General features: G+C 34.7%; 2 protein-coding genes across 14 annotated transcripts in view; both read right to left on the reverse strand.

Annotated features, from left to right (window-relative positions):
- Positions 1 to 789: 789 nt before the first annotated feature.
- LOC127846896 (uncharacterized) lies at positions 790 to 26528 on the reverse strand. 13 transcript variants are annotated; one of them, XR_008033702.1, is made up of 12 exons: positions 26489 to 26528; positions 25816 to 25873; positions 22348 to 22478; positions 18904 to 20542; positions 18307 to 18380; positions 15786 to 15874; positions 13266 to 13329; positions 11758 to 11890; positions 11042 to 11135; positions 7917 to 8035; positions 2177 to 2426; positions 790 to 1872 (listed from the first exon to the last, which is right to left on the reverse strand). XR_008033702.1 is itself a non-coding variant. In XM_052378316.1 (7 exons), exons 3-6 carry the CDS (start codon positions 11853 to 11855, stop codon positions 2358 to 2360), a joined length of 336 nt encoding a protein of 111 aa, XP_052234276.1. In that variant the 5' UTR covers positions 11856 to 11890; positions 12188 to 12241; positions 13266 to 13495; the 3' UTR covers positions 790 to 1872; positions 2177 to 2357. The 13 variants fall into 13 exon arrangements, 1 of the variants encoding a protein (XP_052234276.1); XR_008033695.1 differs by having other exon boundaries at positions 21679 to 22478; XR_008033696.1 differs by having other exon boundaries at positions 18904 to 19104; positions 20010 to 22478.
- LOC127849256 (uncharacterized) overlaps positions 26527 to 26562 on the reverse strand; it is a 30189-nt gene continuing 30153 nt past the window's right edge. Inside the window, exon 4 of the mRNA XM_052381975.1 lies at positions 26527 to 26536. Within this exon, the coding sequence (XP_052237935.1) occupies positions 26527 to 26536 (10 nt within the window). The remainder of the gene's footprint in view (positions 26537 to 26562) is intronic.

The raw sequence follows: 26562 nt of genomic DNA on the forward strand, positions 1-26562 counted from the left end.
GCTACAATATACACATGTCTTTAACAGACATTTTGAGCAGAACATTTCCTTCATCGTCGCAATTGCAAAACTGTAAGCATTGTATGGAAAACTAAATTTTATGATTTCAAATAAATGCTATTATATTTTTATTACACATGTTTTTTAACAATGAGTATCATATTGTACCATAACTATTAATTCATTGAACAGACGTATATTAGTTTAGTAAGTATTCCACAAAACCCCAATACAAACTGATGGCTGAGTATTAAGTGTGTCATATTTTTAATAGCTGTATGAATGCACTTGTTATGTTGAGAGATGAACAAAATCATTATCTAACAAGGGATACAACTTTTTTTTCAAGCAAAAACATCCCTTTATCTTGCGTACAAATATTCATCACTCTCGCTTGATTTGCAATTGACTGATTTCCAAGTTGAATATATGAATTTTTCTTAAAATAATGCAAAATAAAGTTTAACAATCTTTCAATAGTTGCTTGACTTTATTTAGTGAAAGGCATTACATATACTAGTAACAAGTTGTTCCTATTGTCTAAATGATATTTGCCTCTTCAGAATTTGTTGTTCTGTATCATTAAGAAAGTTTTAAATGAGCATTCCCACAAGCAATGTTTTTTTTTTAAATATCTGTCACCTAAAAGATATACATGATGAAAATTGTTAGTACAAATAAATGTTAACAGCGAAAATCAAAATGGCAACAATAAACGCATGATTTACATTGCAAATACAATCATTTTGCAATCGCTCCATATACAAGTGACAAATGTATCATTGATCACGAATTATTGGTCAAGTTAATCTGTTCCTCTAAATGCCTATACACAAACATATAAAGCATAATAAACTTTACAAAAACAAAAAAATAATTATCATAACTTTGGCCATTATTCCTACACCTCATATTTTCGTTTTTAAGTACTAAGTTTCAAAACAAATAAAGCATTTTAAGCAACACAGAGGTCATTCTTAAATCATATTTATGCAAATTAATAAATAACTGGTCTTTACTACAGAATAGACAATTTAAGGAAGATAAAATGATTTTGTCTAAAATTAATCAATATTTTCAAGAAATAGTAAGACAATAAACAATATTCTTGATAAAAACCTGACACCAATGGGCACACTTAAGAGTATCAAAGCCATAGCATAAACGTTCTCCATCTGGCTAAACAATTCTTGTAACTACCACCTCTATATTACAGGTTAAGCCACACAAAAACTGAAGCATGTCTCATTACATGAAAATAATACATTTCTTTAAATTTTGTCAAAGTTACCAGCATCATTTAAACAGCTTTGACAAATGTTAAAATCAACATTCATAGACATATATTTACTTACATTATATTTTCCTTAACATTTTCAAAATAAAATGTCAAAAAACAGACACAGTAATTGGATGGACTTGTAAATTTTGCGCTTAAAATACTATTTTACATTATTTCTTTGATCAAGTAATCTTAATCTTATTATATTTAAATATAGTTATTTAAAGCCTTCAACATAAAATGACTGACAGCATCATAGTTCCAATAAAACATGAACTATTGTTTTTCTTTGAACACAACTTGGATGGTCACATAAAAACATTGCTGGCCACAAGACTTTCTGGCTTTCCATTTTTTGTTGTGATTTGTCATTATGCGATTTCTGTCTGAATCAAGTCACTAATTTTCCAATTTCAAAGATGAGACATGTTCACACCAGACATGGGGTATGTAGAGACCTTCAATTGTACATGTTCACACCAGACATGGAGTATGTAGAGACCTTCAGTTGTACATGTTCACACCAGACATGGAGTATGTAGAGACCTTCAATTGTACATGTTCACACCAGACATGGAGTATGTAGAGACCTTCAATTGTACATGTTCACACCAGACATGGAGTATGTAGAGGTCTTCAATTGTACATGTTCCCACCAGACATGGGGTATGTAGAGACCTTCAATTGTACATGTACACACCAGACATGGAGTATGTGGAGACCTTCAATTGTACATGTTCACACCAGACATGGGGTATGTAGAGACCTTCAATTGTACATGTTCACACCAGACATGGAGTATGTTGACCTTCAATTGTACATGTTCACACCAGACATGGAGTATGTTGACCTTCAATTGTACATGTTCACACCAGACATGGAGTATGTTGAGACCTTCAATTGTACATGTTCACACCAGACATGACGTATGTAGAGGTCTTCAATTGTACATGTTCACACCAGACATGGGGTATGTAGAGACATTCAATTGTACATGTTCACACCAGACACGGGGTATGTAGAGACTAGCACATCTTAAACAGCATTTATATCTCTGAGCTTCTTCGGTATGGGGTTAATATGATAACAACAGTAGCAACAGGCTGTCCTTCTGATTTGCTGGTTTGATTTCGTCAAGGGACGTCTGAAAAAAGAAAGATTCATAACAGTTAATGTCAGTTGTTCATTGTATGTGTGTTACCGATGATAAACAAGAACAAGAATAGCACTTTTATACATTGAGTTACATTTAAAGTTAATCATAACCACTTTATTACCAACTAACTATAAATCTCACCATCAATCAGGGAATATGGGTTGATATTCGACAAATATACATTTCTTCCATTGGAAAAATATTACCTTATCATTTATAACAATAAGAAAGGGCCAACTAGCCAATAGCAAATAAAACGTGTTGGAGAAGAGTTTTACTGAGATGCATGTGTGAGGTAGGCAAATGGCAACCGATGCAACCACATTTTACTTTTGACTGAAAACTTCACTACTATGAAATAAATGAACCAATACTAAAGCTTTGTCACGGACGTGACGAATACCCCCACATGCCGCATTTACACAGGTTATTTTGCATGTTGTCTTCACAAAAAAAGCGCACACCATGCTCAATGTTTAAAACGCACTAAGTGACCCCTTGATCAGTTTTCGACCCGGCAAGGCCCATGTTCGAACTTGAACTAAACATCATATAGCTACAACTTCTGACAAAGTTTGGTGAAGCTCTGATGAAAACTACTTGAACAACTAAAAACTAATAATAATGCCGTAATACAAGATCAAAACGAAATATTAAAACACTGCCAAATTTTATGAAAATCTTTATAAAAAAGACAACAATATAGATATAAACAATCATGAACGTTTCTATACCAATATCTGCAATAAAATAAACCCAGAACAAACGCAAAATGAACAAAAATACCTATCAGAGTATGAATGCGCTAAAGCACTGCTAGACATGAAAAACAATAAAAGTCCAGGATCAGATGGCATATCTGCAGAATTTTACAAATATTTTGGAATTATATTAAGCAATATGTCGTTAATTCTCTTAACTATTCTTTAGACACCAATAATCTAACAGAATTGCAAAAACAAAGCATAATTACTTTACTACCTAAGACCGGAAATGACACCCTTTTGATCGATAACTGGAGGCCCATCTCGCTTCTTAACGTTGATTACAACATAGCTACAAAATCCATTGCCAATCGTATAAAACCTCATTTAAACAAGGGCTGTTTGTAAAACATGCATGTCCCCCCCCCCCATATGGGCTGTCCGTTGTAGTGGCAGCCATTGTGTGAATACGATTTTTGTCACTGTGACCTTGACCTTTGATCTAGTGACCTGAAAATCAATAGGGGTCATCTGCGGGTCACGATCAATGTACCTATGAAGTGTCATGATCCTAGGCAAAAGCGTTCTTGAGTTATCATCCGAAAATCATTTTACTATTTTGGGTCACCGTGACCTTGACCTTTGACCTTGTGACCTCAAAATCAATAGGGGTAATCTGCTAGTCATGATCAATCTACCTATGAAGTTTCATGATCCTAAGCATATGCGTTCTTGAGTTATCATCCGAAAACCATTTTACTATTTCGGGTCACTGTGACCTTGACCTTTGACCTAGTGACCTCAAAATCAATAGGGGTCATCTGCGAGTTATGATCAAGCTACCCATTTAGTTTCATGATCCTAGGCATATCCGCTCTTGAGTTATCATCCGGAAACCATTTTACTATTTCGGGTCACCGTGACCTTGACCTTTGACCTAGTGACCTCAAAATCAATAGGGGTCATCTGAAAGTCATTATCAATCTAACCATGAAGTTTCATGATCCTAGGCGTATGCGTTCTTAAGTTATCATTCAAAAACCATTTTACTATTTCTGGTCACTGTGACCTTGACCTTTGACCTAGTGACCTCAAAATCAATAGGGGTCATCTGCGAGTCATGATCAATGTACCTATGAAGTTTCATGATCCTAGGCCCAAGTGTTCTTGAGTTATCGTCTGACAACCACCTGGTGGACGGACCGACCGACAAACCGACCAACAGACCGACATAAGAAAGCAATATACCCCCTCTTCTTCGAAGGGGGGCATAATAATATAACCAGTGTAAATCAAACAGGATTTATCAAAGGAAGATATAATGGCAAAAACGTAAGACTTTTGCATGAAATTATTGAACTATTGGATGAAAGTAACGAAAACAGTATCCTATTTTTTCAGATTTTAATAAAGCCTTCGACAGTATGGATCATGGATTTATGTTTAAATGCCTCGCCATTTCGGATTTAGTGAGTATACCTTACAGTGGGTAATTTTATAAAGATGCAATATCACGCGTTACAAATAATGGTCATTTTTCAGATTTTTACGAAATACTAAAATTTACGAAATAACAGAAAATACAAAAGCTTGCAAAATGGTATATAAAGCACTTATACTAAAACAAAAACCAGAAGTATTCAAACAATTTGTTAAATGGAAAGAAAATCTGAATAAAACATTAACCAAAGAACAATCTTCAACCAACCAATCAAATTAACTATTGGCACCAAACTTAGAAACTTCCAATATAAATACCTCATGCACATTTTACCAAACAATTCTTTCCTCCATAAATGCAATCTCGTTCCATCAACATTATGTGATTTTTATAATATGCACACAGAAACGAATATTTACATATTCTGGGATTGTCATCCTATTCAAAAGTTTTGGATGGATATAAAAAACTTTATTTACGACAAGTTAGAAAGGTTAGAAAACTTGGAGCTAAATTATGCAACTATATCATTTTGTAATTTGACCCTAGCTAATGCAAACAATTCACATGTCATTAACTTCATAATATTGTTGGCTAAATATTTTATCTTTAAATGCAAACAGGAGAAAACAACACCACTAGTAGAAAATTTTATACCATTTTTTCATACTAAAATTTAACTCGAGGAATTAATCCCAACAACACAAAACAAACTACATATATTTAATACTCGCTGGGCACTTGTTATGCCCAATGTATACACCTACCCTAAAAACATCTTTACACATACTCACTTACATAAGAACACCTACCTTAAAGCAACAAACACTCCTTTTTTTCTTTCTTTTTTGTATATTTGTATTATAACCTTTATTGACCTGTGTACACCATTTTTGCAAATTTTTAAATATTGTTTGAAACTATTTCAAACATATTCATTTCACACCAACTATTGTCTTCATAGATGCTATGTATCACAAGTAATATAAAAAACTTTGTGAAACATTTTGCTCAATGTATGTATTTCTAGTAATATATAATAGGCAAAATACACATGCTTTATCTACAACAATCATAGTCTTCAAAAATGCTATGTACCATTATATAGTAATACATTGTGAAACAAACATACTTATTGTGTGTATATTTGACATATTATGTATTATGTTATATGCTAGATGTATTATGTTTGCGAAGGAAATAAACAAGAGCTGTCAGAGAACAGCGCGCTCGACTATTTAAGTGCTTGACAGTATAACGTAAGCCATCATGGGGAAATTGTTCATATTCAATAATTTATAAGACGATCTTTCAAAAATAAAAAAAAAGGAAAAAAATTTTTTTTCGGTGGGGTAGGGGGGTTGAGAGTAAGGGTATCACGTTTAAATGGTTGCGTTTCGTGTTTTGGTCAAAAACGTTTACAAAAACTGTAAACGTTTAAACGACAGTCAATATCAATATAAATCAGTTTAGTTCATTACGTTACGACGTTGCAAAGCTTGTTAACAGCTGCTGAAAAAGACTCGTATTAAAAACTATTTGTATCACGTGCACCACATGCCCCTTATTCACAATACCATAAACATAACAATACACTATGTACGGACTAGACGTCTTGAATATTTAACGCGCGTCATCACAAAATTCCAGCCTTTTGTTGCATGAGCATGACCCGAATCGTCTTGACCATTCGACGCGCGTCGGCACAAAGTGCACAAGGAAATTTTTCCGACATTTCTTCATCGGCATTCATTTCAAGAGATATGGCGAACAATCTCCGTCTAGGAATATTTTTACCTTAATTGAATTATGCATCTTTTGATGTACATCGTGTTAAGTAAAACATTGACAATTTTAAAACCGGTTTACTCTTATTTAAGGAATGTTGGTTCGATATTAATTCGTCTTTGTTACAAAATATTACGGCATGTAAGTAGACAAAGTGTAACCCAATGGTTCGACAACGACGAGAACAGTTGGTTTTAATATGACGTCATTGCGCGAATGGGATATGCACTAAATAAGACTTCCGGAAATAATTGCTACTTTCAGTTTTGAGATGCAAAGGCACTGATGCTTTTAAAACGGACATAGGGATACCGTTTAAACAGTAACGTTTCGTTTATTTAATTTCGTTTAAACGTTTAGAAAAATCTGTAAACGTGATACCCTTAGTTGAGAGTGGGGTATAATGTGGGGGTGGGGTCATTTATAAGATGATCTTTCAAAAGTAAAAAAAAGGAAAATCAAATTTTTTTATTTTTTTTGGGGGGTGGGGGTGGGGGCAGGGATTCTGGGTTGGGGCGTGGAGTTTTATTCGCGTGGAATCCATTGTGGTATTCAGGTAAGTGTTGTTTTGTCAAAGTATTAATAAAATATGATCATAAATAAAGTAGCTATGGCAATTTAAGCAAAATGTTCAGTTATCTAAGTATAAAAGGGGCCATAATTCTGTCAAAATGCTTGATACAGTTGTCTGCTCTTGTTAATAGGTTGGGGTCATGTTGGTAAACAAGTATGCAAAATATGAAAGCAATATGTCAAGGGACACAGGAAATAGTTGGGGTAGTATGCAAACTTTAACATAGATTTATCAATAATGCATATTCTAAGTATAAAAGGGGACATAATTCTGTCGAAATGCTTGATACAGTTGTCTGCTCTTGTTTATAGGTTGGGGTCATGTTGGTTAACAAGTATGCAAATTATGATAGCAATATGTCAAGGGACAATTAAAATAATTGGGGTAGTACGAAAACATTAACATTTGCACGCCAACGGAAACGCCGGGTTGAGTAGGATAGCTCCACTATATATATTTCATATATAATAATCGAGCTAAAAATGGAATAAAAAAAAGAAAACTACTTGAATAAGAGAGCGGACACCATGCTAAATTTTTAAAACATACTAGACACCATGCTCAATTTTTAAAACGCTCTAAGTGACCCCATGACCTAGTTTTGACCTGGCATGACCCATATTCGAACTTGACCTAGACATCATCTGACCAAGTTTGGTGAAGATCGGATGAAAATAACTTGAATTAGAAAGCAGACACTTAATACAGACCGACCGACAGACCGACCGACCGACAGACTAGCTTATCCTATATACCCCCTAAACTTCGTTTGTTTGGGTATAATAAACAAGAAGGCAAGTTCACATGATTGTATATATGTCTGATTTTATCACATTAGGAACAATACTTTTTTAGATCACACACGACCAAAAAAACACACAGCTGGATTGACGGATGTATTGACACACAAGGTTAAATCTACATGCACCCACCAATCTCTGAAAGTGAGGCCATGAAAAAGGAAAACTAACCCAAGGTCTGCTCTGCATGATGTTCATAGACTGAGGGTTGTGGAGCATGGGGATCTCAGAATCTGGAGATGACTGCAAATACTCCTGGGACATACTCATTGCTCTGCCACCCAGGTTTTCTGGAATAAAAGTAAATCATGTATCAAACAAAACAAATTCACGGCAATACTAGCGTTTTCAAGGACAAACCCAACTGATTTCAACCCGACAAAACGCTTGTCAGTGCCTTGACCTATCATATCAACAAGGTAATGTCAAAAGATTTAACTAAAGCCCACCTTGTACCCACGATGTTCTAGAGTTGTAAAGCATGTTGAAACTGTGAATGCATTCAATGCATTGAAGCTAAAATCAATAGAGAGAGAGAACATTAGTTCATTTTGGTTTATCACCAAACTTTATTTAAAGAATGTTTAAATAAAAACAAGAGCTCCGCGGTCTCAGACAGATGCCTCCTAAAACAGAGGCTTGACACCCATCACTCAATCCTTTGATGACATATCAAATTGATACCAATTTAACACTTAATGTCACAGTGACCTTGACCTTTGAACTAGTGACCCAAATTTCAATAGACATCATCTACTGTCTAAGTATGATGTACATGTGAGGTCTCAAGTCAATTGGTAAATTTGTTATTAATTGGAAACAATTCTCGCACTTATTGTGACAGTGACTTTGACCTTTAACCTAGTGACCCCAATTTCAATAAGGCACATCTGCCGTCCATGGACAATGTACATCTGAAGTATCGAGCCAATAGGTCAATTTGTTGACGATTGATTTATCAGAAAGGATTTTCACATGTATTGTGACATTGATCTTTGACCTATCGACCCCATTTTCGATAGGGGTCATCTACTGTCCAAGGCAAATGCATATGTGAAGTATCAAGCCTATTGGTCAATTTGCTGACGAGTTATTGATCAGATGATTTTCACAATTATTGTGACAGTGAACTTTGAACAAGTGACCCCAATTTCAATAGAGGTCATTTACTGTCCAAGACCAATGCACATGTGAAGTATGAAGCCAATAGATCAATTCGTTGACGAGTTAGTTATAGGAAATCAACTGGTCTACCAACACACGAACGACAGACCGGCAAACATCCCGAAAAATAATATACCCCCTCTTCTTTGAAGGGGCATAAAATACACATGGCGGGTTAACAAGAAATGGTTTAAATATACTTGTTCTAGAAAAAGTGTTATACATTTATGAAGATTTACCAAATGCAACACTTTTTTATGTTTTAGTACAATAACAAAAACTAAAGTGAGAACAGTTAAAAAGTAATTTACTTGTGTTTTATTTTGAAATCACTTGAATTTACAGGGTTTACATTTACGCACTGTTATTTTTTAAAGACAAAATTAACATTGAATACATTGATATAGCGACTCATCTGAGAATATGCCAAAGACAAGTGCAAGTATGACAGCTTGTTTATTGCAATAGACATGTGCACAGGTCGGTAATGGATTAGTCTCTTTATAGGCAGGACTCTATTTCGAAATAGGGGTCAGATGCAAAGTCGTATACACACTTTTTTTAATTGCATCCTTACAAACTGACAAAAAGTATGGTGGAAAAAACGTGTCAGAATAAGTGCACTGTTGTATATTAATTTAATATTTTAAATTGATTTACGACAAACACAATGTCCTATTGATATTCAACACACATTTGCATTTTTTAGAAAAACAAGAGCTTGTCACAATAGTGCCAAATCCCTGCCGAAATGTGTTTGCGTGTATGACAACATTTGTTTTAGAGAGTAGAAAAATATTTGTAAAACATGGCACCTGTGCCATCAATTTATATTTCAAGGATCAATTAGTTATATAGTGTTTGAGATATGCTGTAGAGAATAAAATAGAAGGAAATAAAAGAAAGTGAGGTAATTAAAGAAGAGGACTATAAAAAGTTACTGTTCTTTGTCACTGTATTTTTCCTTAAACTCATCTATTTATTTTACAGTGAATTCTTCGTTGTTCAAATTAAAATATTATTGTAAATAAGATAAAGGGAGATATTAAAAATTAAAAAGCTAAAATATGTACTATAACATTTAATTAAATGTAATTAAATAATATAAATAAATAAAATATAATATAAATTATTTTATTTTTTTTTAAATAAATGAGATAATTTAAAAACTACGGCCAAAAGAGTTATGGTTCATGTTCACTGCACTTCTCCTAATTTACATCTGTTTATATTTCTAGTTTCAAGTAAATCCCTTCAGTAGATTTAGAGTTATGCTCCCCACAAAAATTTACTTTTAAATAAAATAAAGGGAGGTAATTCAAAAACTAAGGTAGATAAATTATGGTTCTTAGTAAGTACACTTCTCCTACTTGCCATCTGTTTATTTTTTAAAGTTTCAAGTTAATCCCTTCAGTAGATTCAGAGTTATGCTCCGGACAAAAAATTACTTTGAAATTAAATACAGGGGGATAATTCCAATAAAAGTAGATAGAGTTATGGTTCTTAGTCACTGCACTTCTGCTACTTGCCATCTGTTTATATTTCAAGTTTTACGTAAATCCCTTCAGGAAATTAAGAGTTATGCTCCGGACAAAAAATTACTTTAATATTAAATAAAGGAAGATAGTTCAAAATCTTAGGTAGATATAGTTCTGGTTCTTAGTCACTGCACTTTCCCTTCTTGCCATCTGTTTATATTTCAAGTTTAAAGTAAATCCCTTCAGTAGATTTAGAGTTATGCTCCGGACAAAAATTTACTTTAAAATTATATAAAAGGGGAGATAATTAAAAAACCTAGGTAGACAGAGTTATGGTTCTTGGTCACTGCAATTGTCCTAGTTGCCATCGGAGTTATGCTCTGGACAAAGTTTCGGACGGAAGGACGGATGCACAGACACACAGACGGACGGACAGACGAACGGATACTAATACTATATCCCCTCCGAATTTTTTTTCGGCGGGGATAAAAAATAATTTACTGGCTGACTGATGTTGAACACAAATATTGTTATAATTGTTCTCATATTTTTACTTCAGTGAATAATATTAAATCTATATTTAAACTACATACATATTTATTCTTACCTATCTAAATCATTTAATAATTAGGTTTAAAATAAACCCATACATACCAGATAAGGTAAGCCGCTGGAAACTCTCGTATTGTGTATTGGCCTCCACTGCTGAAGTGAGGACACTCATTTCGTCATTGCAGTCTCGGATGTCCTATTGTGAAGTCATCTTGTTTATTGAAAATTATAAACACTATTTTAAGGGAAATGTTTAAAGATATAGTCCTGTCCTGTTTTTTTTCTTTCTGTAGAAATTCCGTGAGTGATTGAGCAATATTTAAATGAAAATGTTAATACAGATAGATGGTTCTGTTGATGCCCTGTTGTTGATGTCATTTTGACAAATACAAACATGTAAAAAATACAAATCTAAAGGTAAATGTTAATAAATTTACTTAGTGATGCCCTGTTCTGCAGTCATTTTGTTTACAAATACAGATGGAAAAATATAAAATAGCTTGATCATCGAGTTTTCAATATCATTTTTCAAACATTATTAAAACCACATCAACACAGTTTATGGAATAACCTACAGTAATAAATATACAAAATTAAAAAAAAAAATCATAAAAGCTGCCTTCTTTTAGGTTCTAAACTGAGATTATTAATATTATTATGTATCAAAAGAAGTAAAAGCAATTTACAATAACATACTGCAAAATATTGGTATACACTGTGTAGTTATATGTAGCCACTTTTAAATGTGCTTTAGTTATGTCATTCGGGTCAGTCAAAGTACTCATACAATCTGTGAACATGTACCTTTAAAATCTTACATGTTCTTACTGCAGTGACTATCTAAGCCCAAGTGACCTTATACCTGACCATTAGGTGAGTACAAGGGCAAGGTCACAGTCCCGTTGGAGGTTTTCATCGCAAGGCACCGGGTGGTTTTGGGTGACCCTCAACCTGGTAAGTAAAAGAATGGCAGAGTGATTAAATCAAACAATAAATCAAAGCATAGTCAACATATTACAAGGCCGTTACTCCTCCCATTGGCCATTCCGTATTACATGGTGTAATGTAAACAAACACTCCTTATTAAATTAAAATGCTTATTATCTAAATAAATTTATATTCATACACATCATATTTATTGATTTCCACTGATGTATATTGCTTAACTTACGTTTTTGTCATTGTATTTGTATAATATTATTGTTCATTGATTCTCATTTATTTAATAAATCCGCCATTTCACATTACGTTCATTGGTATATATTTTACTTTAACGGTCGTCACTTGTCAGTAACGTCATGCCTGAAAAAGTATAAATAGCGGATTCGAAAGTAAACAAGTTTCAGTTTGGAATACAGATTTAAACGAAAAACATCCGGTTAGATAGATTATTTACACAAGAAAAAGATTATGATACAGAATAAGATGCAGGTACGAATATTTTATTATTGATTGTATATGATATTTTTTGGATATATGCTTTTGTTGTAATAAAAATAATAATGAAACTGAAATTGAAAGTAAAATTAGAAATTTTGAATGAACCCTTTGTTTTATTTTGTTATACGGCATAACAATATCAATATGCTTAAATATAGTTGGAAATGAATTTTTGATAATGACTAAAAATTATAAAGAAATTCATACTTTAATTTGTGCACGAATAATTGTATTAGCTACCTTTCATATGCGTCAGTGTTGTTCATGTATTGTTTCATATACAATTAAGATCATACACAGGAATCAGCAAATATCTTCTTTTACTCCATTTGTTTTATTAAAACAATCCATGTTGAGTGAACTTTGCAACAGACCGTGGCAAATAGGTAGCTCAAACGTGGAAGACAAATTACTTGACTGCTGCTGTTATTGCTGCTTTGCTGATGTGGCTTGGTCGAAAGGATATTGCTAGACACTGACCAAGATCCGGAGTATTGGTCATTTTCTAAATGATTGTTCCTTCATCGAACACTATTGATTACAAGTTATGCAAATGCTTTATTCTTTTTTTTTAAACAAAAATATTCACACAACTTTACACAACTGTGGGCACAATGTTAGTTATTAACCCTGAATAGAATATAAGTTACACAGCCTCTGAATTCCCATGTGTGGTGAGATACAGTGATATTAATTTGATCTTGTGCAAAAGTGACTTGGCCAATGATAGTTTAGGGCTTTGTCACAAGATGACCATCTACCAATCAAAGCAAGACTTCATGGGGATCAAACAACTTTAGTATCAATTTAATCCCGTGAGAAATGTAGATGTTGTTTGATAAAATCTTTTTACATTATATGCAGACAAAACGCTCATTTTACTGACCAACTACATGTAACGGTGGATGATTTCATCGCTTGGCACTGAACATTGCAGGGTGACCCTTGACCTGGTTAGGAAAAGAGAGGCAAAGTGATAAAAATCAAACAATAAATTAAAGCAAAGTAAACAAGAGCACCGCCTTGCTGGTGCAGACCGCTCTTCTATTTTTTTTTAAAGGTGAAGGGACGCTCAATTTCAATCACAAAGGAGGGAGGGGTGGAGTGAAGAGGGGTGTGGTCATTTATTACATTATCTTCCAAAAATGCGAAAAAACACGCAAAAAAAATGTTTTTTTTTCGGGGGGGGGGGGTTTGGGGGAGGGGATTCTTGGGTGTGATGGTTGGACGGTATTTCAAAAATAAAATAATAAAAATAAATATTTGTGTTTTTTAACCATTCCAAAGAAAAATAATTTGGGGGGGGGGGGGGTATAGTGTGAGGGTGTGGTGGTCATTTGTGAGATGATTAAAAAAAAAAATTGGGGGGGGGATTCAGGGGGGGGGGAGGGGGGGAGGGCGTGGGGGATGGTTTGGCTGAAGTCTATTGTGGTATGTCAGGTAAGAGTTGTTTTGTCAAAGTATCAATCAAATCTAATCATAAATAAAGAAGTTATGGCAATTTTAGCAAAATTTAATAATTTCACCTTGAGAGTCAAGGTAATTCAAAGGTCAAGGTAAAATTCAACTTGCCAGGTACAGTAACCTCATGATAGCATGAAAGTATTTGAAGTTTGAAAGCAATAGCCTTGATACTTTAGAAGTAAAGTGGATCGAAACACAAAATTTAACCATATATTCAAAGTTACTAAGTCAAAAAAGGGTCATAATTCCATAAAAATGACAACCAGAGTTATGCAACTTGTCTTTTTACTGTCCCCTTATGATAGTTTGCGAGTGTTCCAAGCATAAAAGCAATATCTATGATACTTTAGGGGTAAAGTGGACCAAAACACAAAACTTAACCAAATTTCTAAGTATAAAGGGCCCTTAATTCTGTCCAAATGCCAGTCAGAATTACATAACTTTGCATGTACAGTCCCCTTATGATAGTTAATAAGTGTTGCAAGTATGAAAGCAATAGCTTTGATACTGTAGAATAAAGTGGACCTTAACACAAAACTTAAAATTTTTCAATTTTCTAAGTATAAAAAGGGCACATAATTCTGTCAAAATGCCAGTCAGAGTTACATAACTTTGCCTGCACAGTCCCCTTATGATAGTTAGTACGTGTTGCAAGTATGAAAGCAATGGCTTTGATACCTCAGGAATAAAATGGACCTAAACACAAAACTTAACCAAAATTTTCAATTTTCCAAGTATAAAAAGGGCACATAATTCTGTCAAAATGCACACCAGAGTTATCTAACTTTGCCTGCCCAGTCCCCTCATGATAGTAAGTAAGTGTACCAAGTTTGAATGCAATAGCATTGATACTTTGTGAGAAAAGTGGACCTAAACGCAAAACTTAACCGGACGCCAACGCCAAGGTGATGACAATAGCTCATAATTTTTTTTCAAAAAATAGATGAGCTAAAAATATCGATATGCTTAAATATGTTTTGAAACTAATGTTTGCGAATAAATTAAATTATAAAGAAATTCATACTTTAGTTTGTGCATTAATACTTTTATTAGATGTCATGCATATGCATCAGTGTTGTTGATGAAAGTGCATTATAAAAGTACAATCTTACACAAGAATCAGTAATTATGCTCTATAACTCCATTATGTTTTATTAAAACAATCCATATTGTGACAACGTTGCTGAAAACTGCTACAACTAGGTAGCTCAAACATGTAAGACAGCTTACTAGACTGCTACTGTTGTTTTTGCTGCTGCCTCGACGTGGCTTGGTACTGCCAAACACTTAACAAGATACGCTAAAAGACATATACTTGGCAATTTGTCAAAATGCATTATAATATTTCAAAATGGCTCCTTCATGAACATGATTGATTACAAGGGATGCAAGTGACTATGCTTTATTTGTTTTTAGAAACTACTATTCAATCAACTTTGCGCAACTGTGGACACAATGTTAGTTATAACCCAGAATTGCATATAGGTTACAGCGCAACTGTGGGCAAAATTTTAGTTAAAACCCTGTTTAGAATATAAGTTTCATATCTTCTGATTTCCCATGTATGGTGAGATACTGAAAGTAAAATAATACTGGGTAAAAGTGTGACTTGGCCAATGAAACGATGGGGCTTTGCATGCAACAAAATCACCACTTATCACTTACTGTTCAACTGTTTCACACAATTTAAGTTCCAATTTAATCCTTAGAGAAATTTAGATTTGATACAAATCTTTTCATAATATATGCAAAAAATGCCGCCTTGACTAAACAACTTACAGAACATTGACTCCAATATACCCTCTCCAAAACGTGGTTTGTGGAGTCTTATTATCATTAATTCACATCAATTGCTGTGAGATTGAGATGTTCAGAAATAAGTTAGGCCATGGGTGCATCATGAACCTGCGTCCAAGGCTGAGGCTGGAGACCTGAGTAGTACCTGTTTGACATTCCACCTGGAATCTCATTTCACTGAAGGGTCACGTATGGCGCAGTCGCACTCAGCGAGGTTTTCAGGAAGGGTGTCCTCTGAAATCAAATATCAACGAAGTGAATATCTAGTTGCATCAGCAGAAGGTCATTCTTATATTTACTGCAAGGTCCAACCTTGACAACAAGTCACCATTTGACATTAAATTAGACACAGTATAAACTTCAGCTGCTGGAGTAGTATTGAATTATTATTATAAACAATTAGTAGGTCCTTTATTTAAGGCAAGTGACCGATTGCCCAAACAGTACAAAACAGCACAATACAAAACAACATAAACCCAAATAAGAATAAAGCTGGGGTCACCGCCTTGGAACGGTCAATGCAAAGCATTGGGGGTTTAAACGGGTTTTGGAGCGCTCAACCTCACACTTGGCCCAGCAATATTCATAATACATCCAAGTGTAAATAAAATTTAACTTCATAGCATTGTTACTCAAATTAAAAAATAATAAAAGGGAATTAAAACGCATTCAATTTAATTACCATTTAATTACTCAATGGTATTGAAGATACCAGAGCAACAGAGTTACAACTTTTTGAGGAACGATGGAATGAAACTAGGAACAAGTGTCAACTACATTCCTTCTTTATAGAAAAAGATTTAAAAATATAGCATCCACACAGGCCATAAACTATTCAAGACAATATAACACTGTTTTGCAATGTGACAGTAAACTTAAAACTGTATAAACTGTCAGGAAAATAACGCCGATTGCATAAATACTGATGGCATTTATGCTCAGACAAGTCGCATTTTTTCAGGCAATTCATAGACAAACAAGATGCGTTTGTGAAACACAATGTCCTTCTATATGATGTTTGACCTTGTAGGATGACCTTGACCTTGTGAAGGATGACCTTGACCTTTCACCACTCAAAATGTGCAGCTCCATGAGATACACATGCATGTCAAATATCAAGTTGCTATCTTCAATATTGCAAAAGTATTCATAAAATAAGCGATTTGGGCCACATATATTTGACCTCTGACCTTGAAGGATGACTCTGACCTTGAAGGATGACCTTGACCTTGACTGTTCACCACTCAAAATGTGCAGCTCCATGAGATACGCATGCATGCCAAATATCAAGTTGCTATCTTCAATATTGCAAAAGTATTCATAAAATGAGCGATTTTGGCCACATATATTTGACCTCTGACCTTGAAGGATGACCTTGACCTTTCACCACTCAAAATGTGCAGCTTCATGAGATACACATGCATGCCAAATATGAAGTTGCTATCTTCAATATAGCAAAAGTCATTGCAAAATGTTAAAGTTGGCGCAAACAGACAGACCAACAGACCAACAGACAGACCAACAGACAGGGCAAAAACAATATGTCCCCCACTACTATAGTGGGGGACATAAAAAAAATTAAGAACGAGAATGCCAACAAAATACACCCAGTTAGAAGACTGGTTTACATTGATTGTGAGTACATTGGCACACATGTTTACTGGTCATTTTTTCTTCATTAAACAAGTACAGAGAATCTGGCTTCTTACTAAACTTGTACACAATATTCTGCCCACAAACATAATTGACAACTTTCATGAAGATTCAACTTAAATTGCCTTGAAATAGTGACCAGATGTAATAGTGGGTGCCAACTGCCCAACAGCCAACATGCAGCTGCTGCTGGTTGTTCTATTATACATGAACCTTGCAGGAATAACCAGGCTAATCAGGGACAACACTTTCCGCTTTTATAGAATTTTTGTTTTAAAGAAATATGTTCTTAGCAAAATCCAGTTTAGGCGGTAAGTGGTGTCCCTGATTGGAGTCAAACTCTTTACGCATTCAACCTGTTTCCCAGTGCAAGGCTCATATATGATTTTAAAGCTTCTATTACTCTTATAATTACAACACAAAGTGAACATAATCTGTTATATCTAATCAACGTGTTGTTGTTTCTGTTTTAATTTTTGATGAATGGCTTGGTGTAAACATTGAACTCACTTTGCCATAGACAAAAGTAACCCAACAATGCTGAGATTGGCATAAAAAAGACATAATTTTGTAACTCGTGAATGAAATTAAAAACAAATGATGAATTTGCCTTGTTTTCAATTATAGAACATTTAAATTGCTTTAGAGCAAAATCGTTACATATAAGGGTGTTTTATTTTCAGCTACTTAAAATACATACGGAATTGATTATGCTCTAAATCAATCTAAATGTTCCATAATTGAAAACAATTTAAATGGTAGCTATAGATGTTCAATTTAAAATACAAATTTGAGGGTCAAGCTTGAACCTTATGCATTTTCTTCACATGTCTATATACAATACAATAGTTTGTGGCTGAACCCTTAAACTTATATAAGATAAACTGGTCAATAAATTGAAGAGCAGAAACCCCAGTTTGCATAGGGTTTAACCTTATTTGTTAAAACTTGATTCCATCTAAAGTATTAGGCAATGCCACAGTGACCCCTTTTGCAATGGGAAGAGGACTTACCTATTGAGACGTACTGGTTGTGTTGTAGTTCGGGAACACCGTTCTCTGGGCCTGAACTTGTGAGTATAAGGCCTCTATGAACAGATAAAAGGACCTTAGTGCATCCTAGAAATGTGTCCCTGTAAACCAAATAATTCAATGCATTCTGAAATGTCATCAATTACATTGGATGTAAATCAAGTTTGTTTGAGTAAAAAACTATTTTAATTGAAATTTGAAGTTGACAAGAGATGTGTTCGTCAGAAACACAATGCTCCTTATTGCGCTGCTTTGAAATAAAATTTCAATATATCATTTGGCAGGTTAAGAAATTATCTCCCTTTTAAAGCTTATTTCTTCCCTTGGATTGTATTTTTTTACTTTTGACCTTAGAGGATGACCTTGACCTTTCACCACTCAAAATGTGCAACTTCATGAGATACACATGCATGTCAAATATCAAGTTGCTAGCTTCAATATTGCAAAAGTTATGGCCAATGTTAAAGTTTTCAGACGGACGGACAGACTGACTGACGGACAGTTCAACTGCTATATGCCACCCTACCAGGGGGAATACAAACTGAACATTATACATAGTCAATGACAGTACCAATGTACCTTATGGATGAGGTAATCTTGGCCCCACAGCAGGAGAGTTTGGAGCCCAAGAATAAGACTAGCTTCACCATGCAGATAGGACATGTTGAGCATTTGCCCCAAGGTCCTGGGCCAGGAAGTGTTGCTGGGCATCTGGGACCCAGCTGACCAGGGATCCTGTTTTTCAGCAGGGTACTGATCTATGATTGCTAGGAACTAGCTCTTAAAACAAAATTTGGCAATTTAAATAAATATTGAAAATAAATGAAGATAATAATTTTATAATGTGCTGAAGGCATTAAATAATTGTTTTACTTAAATTTAATAGAATTTAATAATTAAAGTGGATTTTTTTTATTGCAAGGAGAAACTGTTGTTCAAGGGCTAAATTTCAGCAGTAAAATAGACACAACTATGCCCTGACCTTTGATTAAAACTGATATCAGATTAACTTTTATTTGCTTTTTATTTACCAAGTTTGATAAATTCAAAATCAGAGAATTCACATTTTATGCTAGGAACTTTTCCTCAATCAGGCAGAAAAAGGACTGACGTTAAGTGAACTATATGAGCCTAATTCTCAGATAAATAGGACTTGATGTATGTGCAGTCTGCACAGGCTAATCTGGGATGACACTTTAATAGGACTTGATGTATGTGCAGTCTGCACAGGCTAATCTGGGATGACACTTTAATAGGACTTAATGTATGTGCAGTCTGCACAGGCTAATCTGGGATGACACTTTAATAGGACTTAATGTATGTGCAGTCTGCACAGGCTAATCTGGGATGACACTTTAATAGGACTTTATTTATGTGCAGTCTGCACAGGCTAATCTGGGATGACACTTTAATAGGACTTGATGTATGTGCAGTCTGCACAGGCTTATCTGGGATGACACTTTAATAGGGCTTAATGTATGTGCAGTCTGCACAGGCTAATCTGGGATGACACTTTAATAGGACTTAATGTATGTGCAGTCTGCACAGGCTAATCTGGGATGACACTTTAATAGGACTTGATGTATGTGCAGTCTGCACAGGCTTATCTGGGATGACACTTTAATAGGGCTTAATGTATGTGCAATCTGCACAGGATATTCTGGGATGACACTTTAAGCACATACATGAAGCCCCATATCCCAGAGCACCGCTCAGATACTACTTGTTGTTCTTGTTGCTGCTACTGCTCTGACCAGGCCATAGACAGAGATGGAGCGAGTCCCGACGCAAAAGTTGCCACCTCAAACCCGGGAATTCTCAACAACAACTGTTGTTAAATGGTGTAAATCGCATACTGGCATAAGGTTTACATTATTCAAGAGCAACTTATCGAGGTCAGTCGCAATAAGGGACAAGTCATGCAACACCTGCTTTATCTGTTGGATCAGATAGTTTCTGTGTAAGCGACTCGTCTGGAACAATTTGTCGATTCCCAGCATTGAATTGTTGCTAAGCAACATCGATGCTGAAATGGAAGTCGAACTCGCCAAGGCTCCGCTGAAAGAAGTGTTGATGTGGCCAACATGGGAGAAGATGTTTGGGGACTTGCTACTCTGACGCAAGACGTTTTTGTGCTGAATTACATAAGCGAAGGGGTCAGGATTGTCATAGACTTTCACTTCAACGATGTTTTTATCTTGGCGGCTTATAGTGTTTGCTGAAAAGAAAATAGAAATTTTTTCATAGCAATGTGTAATACTTTTTTTAACAAGAGATGTGTTTGTTAGAAACACAATGCCCCTACTGCGCCGATTTGATTATATATTTTTGTTTTTGATTACACCCCTTTACAAATATTACTTCCCATGTAAAAATGATCTGTACCTGCCAAATGATAAATATAAATTCTCTTTCCCTTTTAAGCGTGTTACTTCCATTGGATTTGTTTGTTTTTACCTTTTATGTTCAGGATGACTTTGACCTTTCACCACTTAAATTTTGCAACTCCATGAAATACACATGCATGCCAAATATCAAATTTTGATTTTTAATATTGCAAAAGTAATGGCCTATGTTAAAGTTTTCAGACGGACGGACTGACAGACAGTTCAACTGCTATTTTGCAACCCTACCGGGGGCATAAAAATAAATTTAAAAAAACAGGCATGACTTCAGTAATTTTAAGTGCGAGACTCTCCCCCTTAATAGTTTTGACTAAAACAACTTTCATTGCAAAACTTTACAACTTTAAATGTGAGAATTACCGTAGGTTTCCATGTATAGTGCGCAGTGTTTTGCCTCCAAAATTTCTAATCCGGTTTCTAATTTAAATAAAAATCATAATCAGTTATACGTGAACACAAATACTTAACAATTTATAATTTTTGATTTGTATTTTGATTGTACTAAGTTTCAACTTATACAGCTTAATTAGGCAAGTAACTCATTGTTGCAACCTATCAAACACTTTTTTTGGCAAATAATGCATTGTAAATTTTAACCAGTAAATATTTATAAAACAAGGGCTGTTTGTAAAACATGCATTTCCCCCAAATGGGCTCTCCGTTGGAGTGACAGCCATTGTGTGAATATGTTTTTTGTCACTGTGCCCTTGACCTTTGACCTAGTGACCTGAAAATCAAAAGGGGTCATCTGCCAGTCATGAATAGTGTACCTATGAAGTTTCATGATCCTAGGCATAAGCGTTCTTGAGTTATCATCCGGAAACCATTTAACTATTTCGGGTCACTGTGACCTTGACCTTTGATATAGTGACTTTGATATAGTTTTTGAGGAATGGGGCTGAATTTAAGCCCAATCTTTGACAAAGTTACTAACACTGTAAGGTCTCACCTGAAGCTCAGAAGCTGAGCTGATATGCTGGCCTCGCGGATATTGTTAAGGGCCGAGTTTGAGTTCTGATTAACTTCGGGCTGAGAGTCGAAGGGTGTACTGGAGCATACAACAAAACTGGTGTCATGTTTTTAAGCCTTCTTTAGTCTCAATTCAATGCAATGCCCTTTGGGCTCGGAGTGCAAAACCGGACGTGTTTACTTTTAGCAACTTGTTTTCAATAATGGGGGGAATTTGGTCTGTGGTGCACCACATGAATATATTGTGCGCTGAGGACAGTCTGTAACGCTACTACTGTCCTAACTATCTACAGCAGATATACTTCTGAATGAATCATTTCAATTGTTCCTTTTTTTCTCTCGTTCCTTGCTGAATATATAGCTGTCTTATAAAGAATTAAACAAATTATTCAACGTTTAATTCTTCATGAGATTCTTCGTGATGTACACAGCAGGAACTAACTGTTAGCGTTAACTGTTAGCGTTACCATAAGTACTGCTATAACGTCTCGCTTCTGTAACACTCATCCCACTCTGGCACTAGAGCTAAACAAAACTACTCGGGCTTGCTTGGGGAAATCTCGACACGGATATTTCGGTTGTTCATAACAGCGCGTGAAAACTTGACGTGCTGAGGATTTATTGCACAGACTTGTGTAACGATGCTGACCCTTTGAGGCCGGAGGTCCAGTGGGAGGAGCTAGGGATCAGGGGAGGGTAGAGGATGGTTCTGTATTGGGGCTCCTGCAGGCCAGACTGGTGCTGTTGCTTGGCCAACTCGATATTAATGCTGGTGCTCTCCTGAAAACAACAACACTAGATTGGGGGATATGAACTTGTAACACATTTTTATAATACATTGCATAATACACTACATATATGCCTCTTGATTGGATGTGAAGGTTTTCAACAGCAAAACATAATTATCTGAATTTCTAATTTGGCATTTCATTGGTGCCTTGTCCTAAATAGCAATTAATGAAAATTAATGCAATTAAACCATTTTGTATTAAAACATTAAAAGTGTTGGCTAATGCTTTAATAACCTGTAAATTCATAATAATTATTCTTACTTAACTTTCAGTGTAATTTTATAAGCCATATTGCCGCTCATCAATATTAGAAGCTTTCATCCCAGATTAGCATGTGAAATCCACATAAGCAAATCAGGGAGGACACTTTCTGACGATACTGGATTTTCACAAAAGAAGATACTTATTTTCAACAAAACATACCTTTAAAGAGGTAATTGTTGTCCCTTAGTAGCCTGTGCGGACTGCACAGGCTAATCTGGGACTACAATCTAAGCACATGCATTAAGCCCTTTTTTTCACAGCGTGGCTCATTGATGTTTTTAGCCAGTTTTTCCTGCATAACAACAAAAACAAAAGGAAAATCATCTTGATGCAATCCGCTAAAGAACTTCCAAGATTTGGCTCCGTACGAATGGATGGACGAAAAGACGGACGGACGGACAACGCCAAAACAATATCCCTCCACCTATGGCGGGGGATAATAATAAATGGGAGGCAACAACTTCATATTTATGTATTCCAAAAGTAACAAAAACACACACACCATTTTTACCATGCCTTTACAGGTCTTTGGTGTTAAACTCTGTTTAAATTCACACTAGACAACAATTCCAAAGTAAACCATCATGTCATAAAAGTTGTAAGACATATTACAAATTAATAAATATGAAACAATTTAATGGCAACAACTCACTGCTGGTACATATTGACAGTTCTCTCCCTTGTTAGTGTAAGCTAAATTTATTAAAGGCCACAATATACTTAATGATTTCCCTATATAATTCAATGTAAACGCGACAACTTAAAGAGAAAATAAATGCAACATTTTGAACATAGAGACCACCATTACGACACTTTTTCTGAAAGTTCATTCTAAGCTAAATCGATTTAAGCAATAAAAAAGATATGTCATGTTAAACCAAACATTTACTTTCCTCAAATCAAACTCTACTTCTTTTGCGCCTTAAATTTTGCGGCCATTTTCTAGTGCAATGTAACTGTTTTCAGGTCAAACTTGTACTTTAGTCTCTAACTTTATCATATGTCAGGGATTAAATACTGAGCACCTTTTCTTTCCCTTCCAATATATCCAAGAGATAAAGTCAGAACACCAGTCTAAAGTGTAAAACATGGCTTCGAGTAAAATATGATTTTTTTAGTCAGTACAGCCCTACATGAAACGATTATTTAGTATAATGTAACCTATAAGACAACCTGAACTGTTTAAAACGCAAAAAATATGCACTTCCTTATCATTTTTCATCTATCCTCAATGTGCATGCCAAACTTCAGATTGATCCTTTGCGTAAAAATGTTTGAACAATGAAAATTATTATAATAATGCCTGATAAGACATATGGCTTCCATTGTCGGTGCTTAAATTTATAAAGGGCTTTCAAGAGCAAATAATATTAACTTATATAACAGAATACAGTAAATATACTGTAAACTTCTTTTATGCTATATCGAAGAATAAATATAATATTATTAAAACGTGTTTGGGCTTCTTTCAGTGCGAATTTGTGAATTTAGATGTGCTCAATACGAGATTCTGTACTTATTATTATCCCCTGCCATAGGCGGAGGTATACTGTTTTGCGTTGTCTGTCAGTCCTTCCGTCCGTCCGTCTTTCCGTCCGTCCGCCCGTCTGTCCGGAGCCATATCTTGTAAGTGCTTTGGCGGATTTCATTGAAACTTGGTATGAGTATGCATATGGATAAGAGGATGATCCACGCCAAATGGCATTGTACACCATCAGTTAATAATAGAGTTATGGCCCTTTGTATCTTGAAAATGCTTTTTGTGTGTCCGGAGCCATATTTTTGAAGTGCTTTGGCCGATTTTATTGAAATATGAAATGAGAATATATACGGAGTTTTGGCCCTTTGTATCTTGAAACATTGTTGTTTTGAGTGTCAAATATAATACTTTTGTGTCCAGAAGCATATTGGCGTGTGCTATCAATTCAACGAATTTGCTTGTTTTAATTAATTTCCCATACAAATTGTCCAATTTAATTATTTTTCTTTACACTTTTCAATACTCGTTAATCCCATGAAACAAAACGCATTTATTCCATGAAACTAACAAGAACGCATAATATCCTGTGAAAAAATGGTGGTTTTATGTAAATCATGCTCCTTTGTGATGGGGCCTGTTTTGACTAAAAAAAACACACTGTATACTCAATGAAAACTTAACACCTCCTCGCAATAAGACTCTATACGGCATTAGATGGAATAGATTCCAATCAAATAGGCTTAATTAAATATCTTACAGCTTTACAAAAACTCAAGGTTGCATGGGGATGACAGAAATTATTGCGGTGTTGTGTTTCTGAGGTGTCTGTATTGGTAAGTTATAAAGCATCGAGCTGGAAAAGGGTTTGAGTTATTGATCATCAAGTAAAATAAGTTGTACTGAAAACACGATATACACAAGAATAGACGCCATTTTACCTTCTGTGAAATCATATCATATCATTCTCGTACACTTCACTTATTTATACACTGCAAAAACACTATTATTCGCGGGACATTATTTTTTATTGATTTTAAGGGTTAAACGATCCACAAATTAAATACAAACACACTGGAAAATAACTTACACAAATTCCATATTTATTGTTTCCAAACTGAGAAAGTCATGCATTAACTACCACGTCCATGAAAGTCTTTTTTTAACCACGAAATAACATGCGGACGAATATATATGATTTTACAATAAACAAACAATTTAAAAGGATATTTTACCTTATGTAAATTCATACCATTCTTTGCCACCTCATCTTAATAAACAGGAAATACACAAGCAGTACTTTTCCTTGAGTATTCATGGGTCTGTTTAACGGACTCATACCCATAGCGTGTTATATGCTGTTCCTTATGAAAATTATATCTAAATTATGTTTCAATTAGATCTAACAAAGTTTATAACTATTATAATAGGATTTTATTCCTATAATTTGAAGTATAATTAAAACTTATATTAAATGTGTTTTTCCCAAATCAATGGACTTTTAGCACAAAACAAATTCAAAATCCCAAAATTGCATTTTTTCCCAAAGTGGCCAAGAAAAGGCCTGACAAAGCGTCTCTTTTACCTTCTGCGTCATGCTTGTCCCCCACATCCTCAGCATCGTTGTCCCGACCCAGCAGCAACTAAAGCAGCAGAATAGCTTGATGTATTTCTTGTATGTATATTTAGGACTCACACACACTGATATAAATTTAATAACAATCAATAAGACATGTTCAACATCATAAAATATGGCAAATTAATAAATCTCACATCAAGTGTAACCTTTCTGTAAACGTTGCGTAAAATATCAATATATACTCCTCCAAAGATAACTTAAACAATTTCATATTTTATTAAAAAAGTATTCATCCATATACATTTCTTACATGGCATGGTGTTTATAGAAATGAAAGTCTAAAAATAGCCTCAGTTGCTATGTACATGTGCATATATGTAGAAATATTAAATTTTCAGTTGAAATGCTTTGTTTTTTCATGCAAAGTTTACAAGAACTAAATGTTAGGACCATAATGACACAAACGTTATGACAACATAACATAATATGCATTACATCTTATGTTCCAACAAAAACCCTGACATTGTATAATCAGATAACAATATGTGCACATAAATTATTTGTATCTTTAACTACACAAACAATGTTGTATTGTAACATCACACACTACTATGTTCGTATGCTAAACAACACATTGTCATTGAAATACTAATCACTAATTACAACAACTAATACATACATGTACACACTATTCCACTCTGAACACCAGGATGTTGTTCATGTACATCTGTCCCACAATGATGGATGATGAGG

The sequence above is a fragment of the Dreissena polymorpha genome, chromosome 10, assembly GCF_020536995.1.
Source record: "Dreissena polymorpha isolate Duluth1 chromosome 10, UMN_Dpol_1.0, whole genome shotgun sequence".
Classification (NCBI taxonomy): domain Eukaryota; kingdom Metazoa; phylum Mollusca; class Bivalvia; order Myida; family Dreissenidae; genus Dreissena; species Dreissena polymorpha.

Bases quoted from the DNA above. Each gene is read 5' to 3' on its own strand.
- LOC127846896 (XM_052378316.1), bottom strand. From the start codon at position 11,855: ATGAAAACCTCCAACGGGACTGTGACCTTGCCCTTGTACTCACCTAAT. The intron at 8,036-11,041 runs GTATGTATGGGT...CTTTTATTCCAG, and splicing joins CCAGCGGCTTACCTTATCTG to AAAACCTGGGTGGCAGAGCA. The intron at 2,427-7,916 runs GTTAGTTTTCCT...TTCTTTTTTCAG, and splicing joins TCATGCAGAGCAGACCTTGG to ACGTCCCTTGACGAAATCAA.